At 39.2% G+C, this 16,785-nt stretch overlaps 1 protein-coding gene across 1 annotated transcript; it reads right to left on the bottom strand.

Annotated features, from left to right (window-relative positions):
• Positions 1-1,691: 1,691 nt before the first annotated feature.
• On the bottom strand, positions 1,692-13,368 carry LOC143847878 (uncharacterized). Its single transcript, XM_077356671.1, has 6 exons — positions 12,689-13,368; positions 10,287-12,646; positions 9,982-10,190; positions 8,196-8,361; positions 7,540-8,102; positions 1,692-1,703 (listed from the first exon to the last, which is right to left on the bottom strand). Exons 1-6 carry the CDS (start codon positions 13,366-13,368, stop codon positions 1,692-1,694), a joined length of 3,990 nt encoding a protein of 1,329 aa, XP_077212786.1.
• Between the last annotated feature and the right edge of the window lie 3,417 nt (positions 13,369-16,785).

Below are 16,785 nucleotides of genomic sequence, written 5' to 3'. Positions count from 1 at the left end.
GTCGATAATATCGAACAGAGTAGTCATTTGATCTCCTTCTTCCTATTAACAATTTATTTAAATAAATAGGAGACAAGTATAATAAGCTTTCAAGATAATCTCACCTGAACAATTCATTTATCACCATCTTCAAATTCCTAACTCAAAGCTTAGTATGAAAGATAAGTATTAAATTTCCAACAGATTATAGAAACACATTAAATGATATTTTCAATTTGTATAAATTTTAATACATAACAGGGCATCAACTTGTGCAGATTCAAATGTAAAAACTGTGAGAGTAAAATATAAGCAGATTTGTGCAAATAGCGGGGCCGATGAGACAAAGCCTATCTCCAAAAGGGGTTTGATTTTTCTGAGACACAGCTTGTCTCCTAAAAGAAGGCTCTAGATAACTCTTTCATCGCCCTTGCGATGATAAGATACAAGACATCCAATAGATGAAGTTAGTCTTTTAGCTTAGAAGGTGGATAAAGTGGGACATCTAATAAAACTTAGCAAGCCTTTTAAAGATAAGGAATAAAAAACTTTTAATGAGATTGAGATAAGTCTCCTAAGAGTAAAAAAAAAAAGCAACATCCAACACCTTATAAATACTTTAACTTGGCTGGCCTCTTGTCTACTTAAGATATACAAAATATAATATGCTTCTATGCCCTGCTATTTACATGTATGCCTTTCATAATAAACATACAGAAAGCTCCAAAATATAAGAACTATTGACTACTTATCATATAACAAAAATAAAATATAAATCATACATGAAGCAAAAAATAATAATAATAATAATAATAAACAATGAAAGAAAAGGTTTAGAAGTACAATCGTCAAAACGGGTAAATCTACTACCAATAATCACCAGGAGATGTGATCATTACCCAAGGTTATAATATTTTCACTTAACATCTAAAATTTATACCCCTTTTGACATACTCCACTTCAAATCTAAACTTAAAAGTATAGTCCATAAGAAGAAATATATCACTGCCAGTCTTATTGCAACACAGAGAATTTTAAGATATTGTTTTAACCAACGTAACCTATGAATAGAAACTCACTAAAATTTTCATGATCTTCAAATGACTCTCTTAGCTACCCAATTAATATGTAAACAAATTGAACAGAGTCACATAGCAATCACGGTTTAGACATGAACAAACATGTGATTTAAAGAAATACATTGGATTAGTATAATTAATGGCATACGGCTACATAAACATCAAGAGAATCAAAAAGAAAAATAAAGCAATGATAATCGTCATCTGAGGTGTATGCTCAGTATTTTTTAAATGATAAAAACTCATTTGAACCAATCAACAAGACACACATGACAATCATACTAGAAATGTGCTCACCAAGAATGAGAGTGTTAACATGTATTTCCTGTATTCTCCCATTAAAATTAGCACCTGTACACTCTCATTTTAACCCTCTTAACAAAATCCTTGTGAAAGCTTTGAATTACTTCTAATAAAAATCACTCCAAGCTATAAAAAAAAAATCTACTAAAACACAACTGTTATGCTTTCAAATGATAATCAAATAGTCAAGCAACTACAGATCTTAGCAAGATTATGACAGATTTTAAGCAGAAATGGAGCTCTACACTGTCAAATAACAATCAAAACAAAAACTATCTCAAGTCATTTAAAATTTCTATTGATTTTAAACAAAACCACATCACTACTCTATCAAATGAACATCTGGAACAGATCATCACAAATTAACATAATCAAACAATATTTAAGAAGAAGAAAGAGAGGAAGAAAGAAAAAAAAAAAAAAAAAAAAAATTAATTCCCCTTTTTTTATTTTAAGAAAAAATAAATCGAGAATAACCTTATAGCTCGCTTGAAATGATTAGACTGAGATTTCCACCGGCTGAAGTTTGAAGAAACGCCTGGAATCTAAGACAATCCACCGGATTCAGATGGGCCACCGGAGAATATAGAAATGGGCAGATTCAAGGGGAGCTGAAGCAATTGATCTCTGCAAATTTCCCCTTTCTCTGCTATGTTATACAACCATAAAAAATAAAAATAATGCAATGGAGGTGGCTGAACTTGTGATGGCCGAAAATAGAAGACAAAACCAAAGATGATCGGAAAATGACCGGATTCCGATAAGCCACCAAACAAAGAAGAGTTAGGATTTTTCTAGGATTTCAGAAGGTAGATCTAGAATTTTTTTAGAGTGAGGATCTAGGGTTTAGGGTTTGAAACAGTTTAAACACAGATCTATGAGGTAATGGCTCTAACCGGAGCTCCAATTCGTCGGCCATGGATGCAGTCGTCGGTATTTGGATTAGATCGGAGAATGATCGGAGTTAGGGTTTTAGTGTTAGAAAATAGGGTTTGAACAAGAGATGTATAGAAAATCATTGAAATAACATTGAGGTAAGAATGTAGCAGGCAATCCGAAATGAATGATGATTATTCCGGCTGAAAATTGGCTAGTTTCAGATCGGATATTACCGGAGAAGAGGAAGGTGAGTTAGGGTTTGAGGAGAAAAATAGGGGAAAAAAGATGACAGAGATGGAGGTTTAGGTGAAGGGAAGAAGAAAGAGTATGGCTGACCAGAGAAATGACCGGATTTTGGCCGGAGTTAGACCGGAGAACGATCGGAAAAGGTTTGGACGAGATCTGCTTCTTCTCTCCTCAGCGTCTCTCTCACTAAAAATTTCAGGAAAATTTCCAGATCTCGAAAATGAAGGTTTACACTGGTATTTATAGTTTTTTTTTTTTTTAAAATGATATTGGCACTCATTTGATATGCGCACACATGCGCGATTTTACCAGGCTAATTCACCCCCTATACTTTTTGATAACAGCACAAACTCCGCTTGTCTTTTTTTGAAATTTTTCATCGGATTTTTATGAGATTTTGCAGGGGCTTTTCTGAAGTCTCGAGGCTTCTAAATATGTATTCATGGGTATTTAGGGGCTTGATTTAACTTGGATTTTTCTTAAAATACAAGGATTTTAAGGGAAAATGAAAATTTAGTGGGCCACCCTTCATTGCACTATACACACTCTCTCAGCCTTTTTGCTAGGCAAATGAGCTCCGATCTTAATGAAATTTTGCAGGGGGTTAGGAGAGACCCTAATCCAGACTAGGGTGAAGCTTGGGACCCTATTGGTTTGATTTGGTCGGGTTCTGCTCAAAATTGAAGGGCTTAGGGCACGGTCAAAATGGGGTGTCTACAGATGCCCCTCTTTGGCAGAGCGTGCTTGTCGCGCGATTGCCAAAGCTGAACAGACAACACATTTTGGCCGACCCGAAAGCAAAGTAAAGCAAATTTTTGGGTTTTTATTTTAAAATGATATTCAGAAAGTTAAAACAACAAAATGATCTTGCAACAAGGCTCAAAATCTTCAAACATTGGGAGATAGTCTCTCACCGACTCTCGACTTCTAAAAAAAATGAGATAGTCGTTCTCCAATCCTGAACTCGATAAACCATATCGGTCAACAAAGACCCTTTTGAGAACAAATGAGCACAAAACACTTCTCTCTTTTCTTTTCTTTTCTTTTTTTAAACTAAAATTTTGGTAAAACACAAAACGAATCATTCAAACAATAGAATTGTACTGCGAACACATACTTGTATCGATGAATAAAGATTTTTGCTGACAATCAGACCAAATATCGCTCAGTCAATTGCCAAAATGGTATCATTAAAAAGAAATGAGCAAGTCTTAACGACCAGACCAAATATTGCTTGGTCAGTTGTCAAAACTAGCTCAAAACAGAAGGGCGATAACTACACAGACCATTGCTGAAAATTCGTCTGTTTAGCCATCCAGATAATCCTGACTCCTCTCTTTCAAGGTAGCGGGTCATCCAAGATTGATATGGTCCGGCGAAAAGGGTTCCATATAAATCCACGCAGATATACCTGACTCCTAACTCGTTAGGTAGCGGTACATTGCGAAGTGACAATTAGACAGGCCAAAATTTGGCATTTCACTGCTAAATGTCACGGGCGAAGAAGAAAAGACCAGACTCCAAATATACGGAGCTCAATTTCACTGGTAGTTTCTTACTTCTAAAAACTCTTCATGAGTAAAGAAAATCCCAGACTCCAAACATACGGAGCTGCTTCACTGGAAATTCCTTTAAGAAGAAATCATTTTCAAATGGTGAGAGAAAAGAACCAAACTCCAAATCACGGAGCCATTGGCAAAAATATTTTTTTTTAAACCTTTCAAATAGTGAAAGAAACTACCAATCTCCAAATCACGGAGCCATTGGCAAAGACACATTTTTTTTTTTAAACCTTTCAAATGGTGAAAGAAAAGACCAATCTCCAAATCACGGAGCCATTGGCGAAAACATTTACAAAATGATATAAGAAAATGCCAAACTCCAAATCACGGAGCCATTGGCAAAAATATTTTTTTTTAAACCTTTCAAATAGTGAAAGAAACTACCAATCTCCAAATCACGGAGCCATTGGCAAAGACACATTTTTTTTTTTAAAACCTTTCAAATGGTGAAAGAAAAGACCAATCTCCAAATCACGGAGCCATTGGCGAAAACATTTACAAAATGATATAAGAAAATGCCAAACTCCAAATCACGGAGCCATTGACGAAAACACATTTTTAAATCTTTCAAATGATAAAAGAAAAGTCCAATCTCTAAATTACGGAGCCATTGGCAAACATTTATAAGATGATAAAAGAAAAAATGCCAAACTCCAAATCACGGAGCCATTGGCAAAAATAAAATTCATTGAAATGATTGAAGAAACGACCAACTTTGATCGATTTCACCAGATGAATAAATCATTTCTGCCTGAGAATGATTGAAAATGCACGATCTGTGCTGAAGAGAAAACTCAAGCAAGGATGAAGAAATTTTCGAGTATTGATCATTAAAATAATGGAAAAGAAGTCTGCTGGAATTTTGAAAATTGCAGGAATGAATTCTAGACTCCGCTGGGAGTAAAGATTTTCTGAAAACTTGACTCAGAAAGAAAACAATTTGATTGAAGAGCTTGAACCAGAAGAATGTATTCAAGTTCCTCTATTCTTTATTTGATGAGAATTGCCATCTCAAATATCATTGTTTGATTGATATCTTTTATGACGCAAGTCATAAAAGATGCCCCTAGTATGATTATTTCCATGACAAAATTCATTGGAGAGCAACAATAAAGGGATCAAAAGGATAAACAGAAAGCTTTCATTAATAAACTCTTGGGATTACAAAGTTTTTCTCATGAACACTTGGATTTACAAAATTTTCTCATGTACAAGAAACTGGTTTTGCTCAGAAACTTTCTTCATTTCTGCCAACCACTGATACTTCAGACGGGTTTTAAGAGCCTGCCACATTCTGAATTCTGCTTTGCTTTACATTATAAACAAGAGGCACGGATTCTCTTCTTTCCCTCCCTTTTACCACCCCGGCTTTGGGAGGACATTGACTAAACAAGACCTCAAAATTTGACCTCAACTCGACAAAATAAAGACTTTGACAAACGACAAACGAGGATTTTGACAAAAACACAAGACATGAACACTAAGAGAGACCGAATCTGCTTCTTAGCCTGATAAAATATTTCAAGATGGTAAAAGTCTACCACTCTTAGATTCTTTTGGTTACCGTGTTTAAAGGTGTTTCATTCCTTTTTCGGTATTTCTGTTATGGTTATTATCCCTTTAGATTGCTTAGTTTCAATCTCCTTAACTCATAAAGTACCAAAGGAAGCTTTGCTGGTGCTTACTCAAACATTAGAATGATGCCAAAGAAAATGAAAGTCTAACTGGCTCTTCAAAGCTCTGTCCTCTCTGCATGAAGTCACTGCCATGACCAAATCGCCTTTCTAGGTTTTCGATTTGGCGGACCGTATGCCTTATATTTTGCCTGGACTGTCTGCCCTTGCAGATTTTCCATCCAGCAGGCTCAGCACCCTGATTTTTGCCTAAGCCGCCCTTTCGGGTTTCCAGCTCAGCGGGTGAATGACCCTAACTTTTGCCTAGACCGCCCTTGCGGGTTTTCAGTCTAGCGGGTCTAAGACTCCATCATTTTTCTTTCTTTCTGTTTCTCTACAATCCTGGGCCTAAAATACACCAGAAAGACTTTAAGGTAGGCTTAGATTCAAGCAGGATAAACCTTGGTTTGATTGCATGTATTTTAAACCGAATCTGGACCTTCCAGACTGCCTACGTATCCCTGAAGAAATGGGAATCAGGTTTGCGTAGTTCGCCCATTTGGGGTTTCAAAAATTTTTATTTTCAAAATGTTACGAAAGATATGACCGATCCTGAATTAATCAGGCTACCTATATACCCTTAAAAAGGGATCAGGTCATAATGTAGTTCAAGTTCAATATCTTTTATGACGCAAGTCATAAAAAATGCCCCTGGTTTGAGTTTGTCAAAGAAATGGAGTATTATTTTTTATTGGCCCAAAGGGTTTGCAAATGGTTTTAAACATATAGGTTGTTGGCTCAAAGCTCAAATCGATCAAAGATGGCTTTCTGGTGTAATTAAGCATAATACTTCTTTAATTGATCCAGGTTCGTAGGTTCATTTAATTTTTCTCCACTTTCATCGAGGAGTCTTACGGCTTTTCCAGGCAGGACCTCATCGACGATGTAAGGACCAGACCAATTTGGCCTGAATTTCCCTCGAGGATCAAATACTGGTGCCCTATAGGACTTTAAGACGATATCTCCTGGCTTCAAATCTCGAACCTTGACCTTCTTGTTAAAGGCTCTTTCGATTCTCCTTTGATACCCTTGGATGTGATACAAGGCTCTCAACCTCTTTTCGTCAATCATCTGCAATTCCTGATGTCTAGCTCTTGCCCACTCAGACTCTGACAGATTCGCTTCCATCATAACTCTTAGGGACGGGATTCTCACTTCAACAGGGAGGACTGCTTCCATTCCATACACTAGAGAATATGGAGTTACACCTGTAGAGGATCTGATCGATGTCCGATAAGCCCACAAGGCATAAGGGAGTTTATTCGACCAGTCTTTATAAGTCTCAGTCATCTTACTGATAATGACTTTGATATTCTTGTTCGCTGCCTCTACAGCACCATTTGTTTGAGGTCTGTAAGGAGATGACTTGTGGTGTCTTATCTTGAATTCTTCACACAGGTGTAACACCTCTTTCTTGAATTGCGACCCATTATCTGAAATCAACTCATGAGGTATTCCGTATCTGCAAATAATGTTGGTGCGGATAAACTTCGCAACTGTATTCGAAGTGATGGAAGCGTACGAAGCAGCTTCAATCCATTTCGTAAAATAGTCAATCGCGACTAAAATGTACTCATGCCCGCTTGAAGACCTCGGATAAACTTTTCCAATGATATCAATCCCCCATACTGAAAATGGCCACGGCGAAGTCAAAGAATGCAATTCTGACGGAGGAACATGAATAAGATTTGCATAAACTTGGCACTTATGGCATTTCTTCACAAAGGCAAAGCAATCTGCTTCCATTGTGAGCCAATAAAATCCAAGTCTTAAAATTTTTCTAGATAACATCTTGCCATTCATATGCGGTCCACAAACTCCCTCATGAGTCTGTTCAATAAGCTCCACAGCTTTGTCTTCATCAACACATAAGAGTTGGATTCCGTCAAAAGATCGCCTATACAGCTCTTCACCACAAATGATGAAATTGGTAGCTAGCCTCTGAAGAGTTTTCCTCTCTTTGCTTGAAGCGTCAGGAGGGTGACCCTTGCCAGAAATGAAGTTCTTGATATCCGTATACCAGGGTTTCCCATCCGGACATCTTGCCAATATTTCTATCGCATTCACATGCGCAGGAGCCCACTGCAATCTGACAGCTAACGGCTGAACCTCCATAGTTGCAGAGATGTCTAGCATCGAAGCCAAAGTTGCTAAAGCATCAGCAAAATGGTTCCTGGTTCTAGACAAGTGAGTAAAAGTGATATTCTTGAATTTTTTAACCAGAGATTCCAAATATGCGTTATAAGGGATCAATTTATCCTCCCGAGTCTTCCATTGCCCATTGGTTTGACAAATAATGAGCATTGAGTCCCCAAACACATCTATATCTTGAACTTGAAGAGCTAAAGCTGCCTCGAGTCCTGCTATACAAGCTTCATATTCTGCCATGTTGTTCGTGCACTCAAACTGCAACTTAATGGATAAAGGGATATACTCTTTCTTTGGAGATATCAACACTGCACCCACTCCTCGACCTTGGTTATTGACTGCTCCGTCAAAATACATCAACCATTTGGTACTTGGAGTTTCTTCTTCAATATCCATTATTTCTTCATCAGGAAACTCAGTTTTCAGGAAAACATTCTCCTCTGTAGGAGAATCAGCCAGCTGCTCAGCTATAACCCGTCCTTTGATGGACTTCTGAGTGACATAAATGATGTCAAACTCAGATAACAATAACAACCACCTTGCGGTTCTTCCAGTAAGGGCGGGTTTCTCAAACAAGTACTTCAACGGATCCATCCGTGAAAGTAAAAGAACCTTGTTTGACAACAAATAGTGTCTAAGCCTTTGAGTAGCCCAAACCAATGCTAGACAAGTTTTCTCCAAAACAGAGTACTTTATCTCATATTCCAACATCTTCTTACTGATATAATAGATAGGCTTTTCTCGCTTAGACTCTGGATCTTTCTGAGCAAGCATACAACCCATTGCAGTGTTTGTAATCGACAAATACATCAACAAGGGTTGACCCTGAATGACGGGTGATAGAACAGGAGGCAAAGATAAACATTGCTTAACCTTTTCAAACGCTTCCTGACATTCATCATTCCACTTCTTCGAAGAATTCTTCTTCAAAAGCTTGAAAATTGGTTCACATGTCATAGTCAAATGAGATATGAACCTTCTCAAGTATTGAACTTTCCCAAGAAAACCTCTGATCTGCTTTTCTGTCTTAGGCGGTTCCATTTCCTGGATTGCCTTGATCTTTTGAGGATCCACCTCAATTTCCCTTTCACTGACCATAAATCCAAGGAGTTTTCCTGATGTAACTCCAAATACACACTTGTTTGGATTCAGGCGAAGCTGATATTTCCTGATTCTCTCAAAGAATTTTCTCAAGGCAACTGTATGCTCTGGTCTAGTCTTTGCTTTAACGATCATGTCATCTACATAGACTTCGACTTCTTTGTGAATCATATCATGAAGAAGAGTAGTTGCAGCTCTCTGGTAAGTGGCACCAGCATTCTTTAAACCAAACGGCATTACTCTGTAGCAGTATGTACCCCACTGAGTAATGAATGCTGTTTTCATCATGTCCTCAGGTGCCATCTTGATCTGGTTATATCCCGAGAACCCATCCATAAAGGATAAGAGAGCATGTCCAGCAGTATTATCTACCAAGAGATCAATGTTTGGCAATGGGAAATCATCTTTTGGACTTGCTTTGTTCAGGTCCCGAAAATCAACGCACATTCGAACTTTCCCATCCTTTTTGGGTACTGGTACTACATTAGCGAGCCATTCGGGGTATTCAACCACTTGGATGAATTTCACCTCCAGAAGTTTCTTGACTTCTTCATAAACTTTCAACTCCCATTCTGTCTTGAGTTTTCGGAGTTTCTGCTTCTTTGGCTTGATGCCAGGGATTAATGGTAATCGATGCTGAACAATCTCCTCATTCAATCCCGGCATGTCATCGTAAGACCAAGCGAAAACCTCCTTGAACTCTTTAAGTAAGGCGATTAATTCTTCGCGCTCTTCAGGAGATAAAGTTTTGCCAATCTTTATTTCTCGAATCAAAGTTTCATCACCTATATTCACGGTTTCAACTTCCTCTTCGAGTGGTTTTGCTCGGCGACTCCCCTCCTGTTGAATCAGATGTTTGATTTCAAGGGGAGGTTCGTAGGCATCCTCATCAGAGGGGGAGTCTTGATTATTATTATTATTATCAGGTTTTAAAGCAGATTCAGTAGAAGAAATTGAAACAGGAAAGTACAATGAAGAGTCCTTTATTTCATTGAAAGATGAATTGAATACATCAGATGATGAATAGCCCACATCAGGCTTTACAGACTCTGGAATTGTATTTACAAACTTAGAAACAGACATGTTGACATCAGTGTCAACATACTCAGAAATATGTACATGAGAAGCATCAAGTACATCAGTAAAAATATCTTCAAACTCGACCTCACTAGCAAGAGACACATCATCGACTCCAAGGGTTGACTTGACCTCTACAGTACCTGCATCAAAAGAAGAGTTAGAAATGACAGACTCTGTATCTGACTCGGAAACAGACTCATACTTAGACCTTACTAACTCTTTCGAAGAAGTATGACCATACTGAAAGATAACCTGAGGTAGGACCTGAGAGGTCCAGTTAGTCAAAGGTCCCTCCGCCGAGGTGATAAGATGTGCTGGGTTCAGAATTACTGTGCTCTTGTCAATAACAGCTACCATCTGTGACCCGTCTTCAAAAAGTGAGTTCAGAAATTCTGGCACCATACAGTCAGCCCAATCTGTCTCTGACTCTATCTCTGCGATCTGTACACTTACTAACTCATTTTTTGGTAACTCGAGGTCAAAGAAAATTTCAAACCCTGGCAACCTTTGCCCAGTCGACTCATCAACCCAAGCCTCAGCGAAACCACAGAATGGAACATATGCTCCCTCCTTGCGAAAATGACCATTCATTGTCAAATTCAGAGGTCCCATAGGCAAGTCTAAGCCACGGCGACGACACTCGGCCCACTTCAACATGTAGCGCTTCATCTCTATGATCTCCTTCTTGGTGGGTTCGTATCCTAACCCAAACAAGCCATTGAAGGTCTTGAGCATTGGGAACTCAATAATACCTTGATGATATTTGCCCAACCCGGCACCAGGCATATATCCTTGCTTGCGAATTATCTTGACAACTTTGGAATTGGTACTACTTAGGAAGAAGATCTCTTCATTCATCGCCTCTTCCATAGTGATAGCAGTCACTTCCAGAGAAAAGCCAGTTAAACTTATATCATCTGCTTTGCCAACAACCAACTCCTGGGAAATTTGGCCTATTTCCAAATCAGGGTCGCCTTTCACAGTAACCACCCTGTTATTTCGAACAAATTTCAACTTCTGATGCAGCGTGGATGGTATGACCCCAACCCTGTGCAACCATGGGCGACCAAGCAGCAACAAGAAGGATGCTTTGATATCAAGGACTTGGAATTCTATTTCAAATTCCTCACCGCCTATTTGGATTTCGGTGACCAAAGTCCCGATGACATCACGACGGGTTCCATCGTATGCTAGAATGCCTTGCTCAGAGGGGACAAAATTCTCCGGTCCGAATCCAAGGGTAGTTGCCGTGCTCAATGGGCAAACATTCAGAGCAGACCCATTGTCTACTAATACCTCAGGAACTTTCTTCTTATTACAAATTAAAGTGATTTTGAGAGGTTTAGTATGGTCTTTACCCTCAGGGGGAAGGTCTTCATCTGTGAAGGATAAAACCTTAGATGTTCTGGCTGGAGTGACCAGGCTCACCAACTCATCAGGTGTAACATCAATAGATACTTGTGCAGCATTTAACTCCTTGAGTATTACTTTCCTGTGCTTGGAAGAAGACATAAGTAGGCCCCATATGGAAATATTCGCTTGGGTCTTCCTCAACTGTTTTAACAGATTATCATCCTCCTCTTCTGTAACGGGCCTATTCAACCTCGGATTTCCTGCAGCCCTTGCTATTTCTGCTGGATTCTCTGCACTCAACTCTGGAGGCTTGAATACACGACCACCCCTTGTGACGTGCTGAAGCTCATCACATTGGTCATCAAGGAACAACAAATCATCATCCTCGATTCTCAGTACATATGGTGTTTTGTTCCTCTGCTCTTCTTCAACATCTTCACAATGAAGTATATAAGATCTAGAAGAAGACTCTGCAAAATCATCATCAGCCAGGGAAAGGACATAAGGCTTTTCCCTCGCCAATTCTTCGATCTCCTCATCATCCAACCTCAGCACATAGGGTTTATCGGATGTTATAGCACAAATGAGATTTGAAGGGTCAAGAAGAGGTTCATTGACAAAAATAGCATTGACGACAGGCGGAGGAATAGCACGATGATTTGGGAGGGGGTTTTGAGTAGTACTTGGTCGCTCCACTTCCAAATCTTTATTATCTATCATTTTTTGAATAGCATACTTCAAAGCCAGGCATCTTTCTGTCAAATGACCCGAATTCCGATGATATTCACAGTATTGATCTAATCTCCAATATTTAGGCAATGGATCTGGTACGGGCCTGATATCAGGAAGCTTTATCTTCTTATCCCTAATTAGTTTCTTCAAAATAACAGGGTAGGGATAAGGAAGCGGATCAAATTGCTTAGGCGCCTGTCTCTCTGCCGGTCTTGACACCTCAGTTACTGCTCTTGCCACTGGTCTGACATAGTTCACACTATTCACCTCTTTCTGTATAACCATTGGCCGCTTGCCCTCTCTGACTTCGGATGACGATGGTCTAGCCCTTAGACCTTTGCCGATGGCATCCTCAGTTTGGGTTCCCGTCTGAATCAAATGATCGAAATTAGGATAATGCTGGGGCGCCATGAAATGGAAATATTGAGTGGACAGACTCTTGACCACCAACTTTATCTGATCCTTTTCTGATAACCTTTGATTTAACTGAGCAGATTTGCGCCTCCAGCGCCTGATAAATGAGGTAAAGGTCTCTTGAGGACCTTGCTTCAACTGTTTGAGGTCCCTCTTTGTGACCTCTATCCCCTCCTCCATTGAAAATTGTTCAATAAGCTGGTCAGAGATATCTTCCATGGTCCTGACCTCATCTGGTTTCAGTCTTAGGAACCATTTCTTTGCTATCCCTATCAGAGAAATAGGAAATAGCTGGGCCATCTGTTCATGATTCAGGCCATATTGCTGTGAGAGGATAATAAACCACCTTACATGGTTCCGAGGACATCCAGTCCCGTCATACTTATCGTAATCTGGGACTTTGAAATTATGTGGTAAAACCACTGCAGAGGACATCATCAATTCGGAGACGTCAAATTTTTTCGGTCCCTGGACTTTCATGTGCTCCATCTCTTGAGCCAACTTCCCGAACTTCTTAGACATCTCTCTCTCAAATTTCTCATACATTTCTTTCTCCTTATTGATCCTAGGGATACAATACTCTTCAGCGTATTGTCCATCATCCATATCAACTTCTAATGGCGAGATAGTGGGTCTATTCAACTCTGGAGATGCAACACGAGGAGGTTGATGAAACGTTGGTCCTCCTGTTGAAGCAGAAGCCTTATCACTAATCTGGGTCTTCATGTGAGTCATTTCTTCCTTCATACTTGCCATGTCACGAGTAAGGCCTATTAACATCTCTTGGATAGCTATCATAGGATTAGCGGGATCTGCCATTGAGACTGGGGTGGGTTGGATGGGCGAGAGTATTTCTTGAAAATGAGACACAGGTAATGCTGGAGAAGTAAATGAAACAGGCGACAAAGATTGTCTACTCAGCCTGGAATCAGAAGACTGACGGGACCAGGTTGGTTTTGGAAAGGTAATTTTCTTTGGAGCAATGGTTGCTCAGTCAAGAATCCTGAGAAGAAATATGAACACTAGATTAAAAATTTGATAATTGAGATAAACTATTCTCACCAAATAATGACAAGAGAAACAGAAAACACACTTTCATTGATAAGAAATTTGGGATTACAATTGATGAAAACATCAGTCTTTGATTTCAATTAGATAAACAAATGGTAATTGAAGAAATCAATACGACAAAAAATATGATAGGGTCTTCAAGGTCTTTCGATACGGGCTCTCTTTCCCTCAGGTTCTTCTGAAAAATCATTCCGCTCGATCTTAGACGATAGAGCAAATCTCTGACTGATGACTTTGTTTCTCCAGGCAGTTACAATAGACTGGATGAGATCAGGAGTAAGTTTCTCGCAAAGAGGAGGAGTTACGATTCTGGGAGGATATGGCTTTCCCGTAATCTGGTAAAGCAAACGCATGGGTGCGTAGAAGGTTGATTTTTCCAAACCCATAAGATATACAAAGGAATATGGGTAAGTACTAGTAATGACCTGAAGGCATGAATGACTCACCATGTGAAGTTGGTCATGGTCTACATGCTGCAACCAATGGTGCCATTCGTCAATGGATTGGGGTTGGTTGGCCATTGATTGCCATGACGAATGATCCCTAAGGGTATACTTAATGGAGTTTTGTGGCTTAAGAATAGTAAGCTTTTCACAAAGCCACAAATAAAGCAGTTTAGCACACCCATAGAAACTATTTTGGACTTTTGAAGGATCAATACGATCTAATCCTAAGATAGTTTCTGCTAACATAGTAGGAATAGGATTTCTTCCTTTGTTAATCTGGTCTACTATGCCCAGCAAAGCCAATGGGGCAACACGGGGGTCGCCACGAATGATATGGCGAGCAAAAACTCCAAAGATTAAGGCACTACGCCGACAGCTTTGGAAACGGGAGTTAGTAGGGTCAGTGTTTTTAGAAAAAATTTCAATAAGGATATGGACCTCTACATGCGTGCCTTTGAAGCAAGGTAAGGCATCAACGATATCATTTTTGAATAACCCGCAAAAAGGGAATTAGAAAAGTTTATGTTTGCAGGTTGAATCCAGAGTCCCTCAGATGTGATCTCTAGCAAGGCGCACCAATCTTCAAAGATTGGGCAAAGTTCAAAGGAACCGAATCGAAACACATGAAGAATGGGATCCCAAAGCTTTGCAACTGCCTGAAGAAATTTCCAATTTATACCAGATACGCTCAAGTAATTGAACGTGCTTATGAACCGATCGATCATGCTTCGCTCATGCTCACGCGGAAGGGTTCTGATGACTTCACTTATCCAAATCTTCAACATATTATTCGACATGATTGAACCTGACATTCAGATAAGATAGAGATTATGAAGGAATAAGAAGGACCTTGCAAATGATAAGAATAATTTGACAATCATTTATATAGGAAGGATACGATTGGTGACAATGGATTTTTCATCTATGATCAGAATGATCAACAGATCAGAAAATAGAACACAGTCATGGAATGACAGAAGTAGGTCATAGGCTGGATCTAAATCTGGCGATGAATATTAACTTTACGATCAAGGAGATCAAGATGATAGATCATGGTCATGAGGATAACAAAGAAGCCATCGGCCAGATCTCAAAACGAAACAAGTAGACAACAAATATATGCACAAATTGAATCTATGATACAACACAAGAATGGTTATCCTCCAAAAAAGGATAATAAAATAGATTATGACCAACAATGACATGTATGGGTCACTGACGAAAGAACGCGAACGCAATTGATCAAATCAGAGATTCCCATTAAGAGTGAACTTTTAAGCTAACTGATACTGAAAATGGGAATCGAAACAATGCAAACCGACTCTAAGGACTAGCAGTCATGCTCAAAATGATTTGGATAAAATCCGGCAGCATAACGGCTATACCGGGAGGTCAGGGTAAAGTAAACTCATGAGGCAATGATAAGATAAGCTCATGGTTATCTAACTCTATCCACAAAAGGTTCTAGGTAAAATTTGACAGCATAACGGTGCTACAAAGGGTATATGGGTAAAAAGAAACAGTAGTGCAGCACTCTTGAAAAGAATACCAACACCTCAAAATGACAGTGTCACTAGAAAAAGATAACATGGTGAAAACTCGACCATAGCTAAAAACGATGTGACACGGGGTTTAATCCAATAACCGAAAGATCAAATAACAGATCATGACGATGATAATGGACAAATAAGAGTCATAGACTAGATCTGAGACTGGATAATAAGTGGAGATAACCCACTGAAATGAATAAGGATCCCTAACTAAAGGGAGAGAGGAGAACCCTAATCTAACAATCAAAATATACATATATATAGATACACATATATATCCTAACCAGGGGCACCAGCCCTAAATATATCCAAACAGAGTCAAGATACTTGACTCAAGACAGACATGTGAGTGTACTATGACCGCATTGTAACCACATAAGGTGAGTTACAATAATCTATACACAGGACAAGGTTCATAAATCTAGGTTCCAACATGTGTAAGTAACACATGTTCGCTCCTATATGAACAAAATACATATATAGGTACAAGCAAGTCCTAATTGGGTTTTTACTAGGGTAGCAAATATACTCATGTACATAATATATGTAAAAGGAAAGTAGAGCTCCGGACTCAATCAGGTACTATGCATATGATCCATACTTAGTATGTATAACACAAGTGCACCGTGTGCTATACATAGTATGCTTCATTGCTCATCGGCTGCTGTAAACACAAGTGCACCGAGTGTTTACGGGTGCAGCACGAGCGCATAGCTTGGAAATAGATACAACAGCACCAACAGGGTAATGACATCCCATGTGGCACGCATTGTTTCTATCCCGTGGAGCCAATTATAATAAAATCAATAAAAGAAAATAAAGAACAAAATGATGTATGCTGTGCAGTGTGTGAATCCCTTGTTTTAAACACCTATTTGGTGCCCCTGGATTCTAAGCGATTGAATTCCAATTTATAATGATTTTAGCTCAAAATTCTTCAAAATTAATAACAAATGGCATTTTAACAGAGTTAGGCAATGTTCCAAGAACTCCCCAGCAGAGTCGCCAGCCTGTGGACCCCGATCCGAGAGAGGGGCGGGGGACGGGCCCCACACTGGTCTCTATGGATCATCCACGTGAATGGAGAGCTCTACCAAGGAACTCTCGAAAGAAGAAATGCCTCTCACAGTATGAGTGGCGATATAAAAGGTGAGATACCTCTCGATTCG

The sequence above is a fragment of the Tasmannia lanceolata genome, unplaced genomic scaffold, assembly GCF_043159265.1.
Source record: "Tasmannia lanceolata isolate RefF3 unplaced genomic scaffold, GAP_Taslan_0.1 ptg000016l, whole genome shotgun sequence".
NCBI classification, from domain to species: Eukaryota; Viridiplantae; Streptophyta; class Magnoliopsida; order Canellales; family Winteraceae; genus Tasmannia; species Tasmannia lanceolata.
The sequence above is the reverse complement of the archived record's forward strand: the minus strand, read 5'-3'. Positions and strand labels throughout refer to the sequence as shown.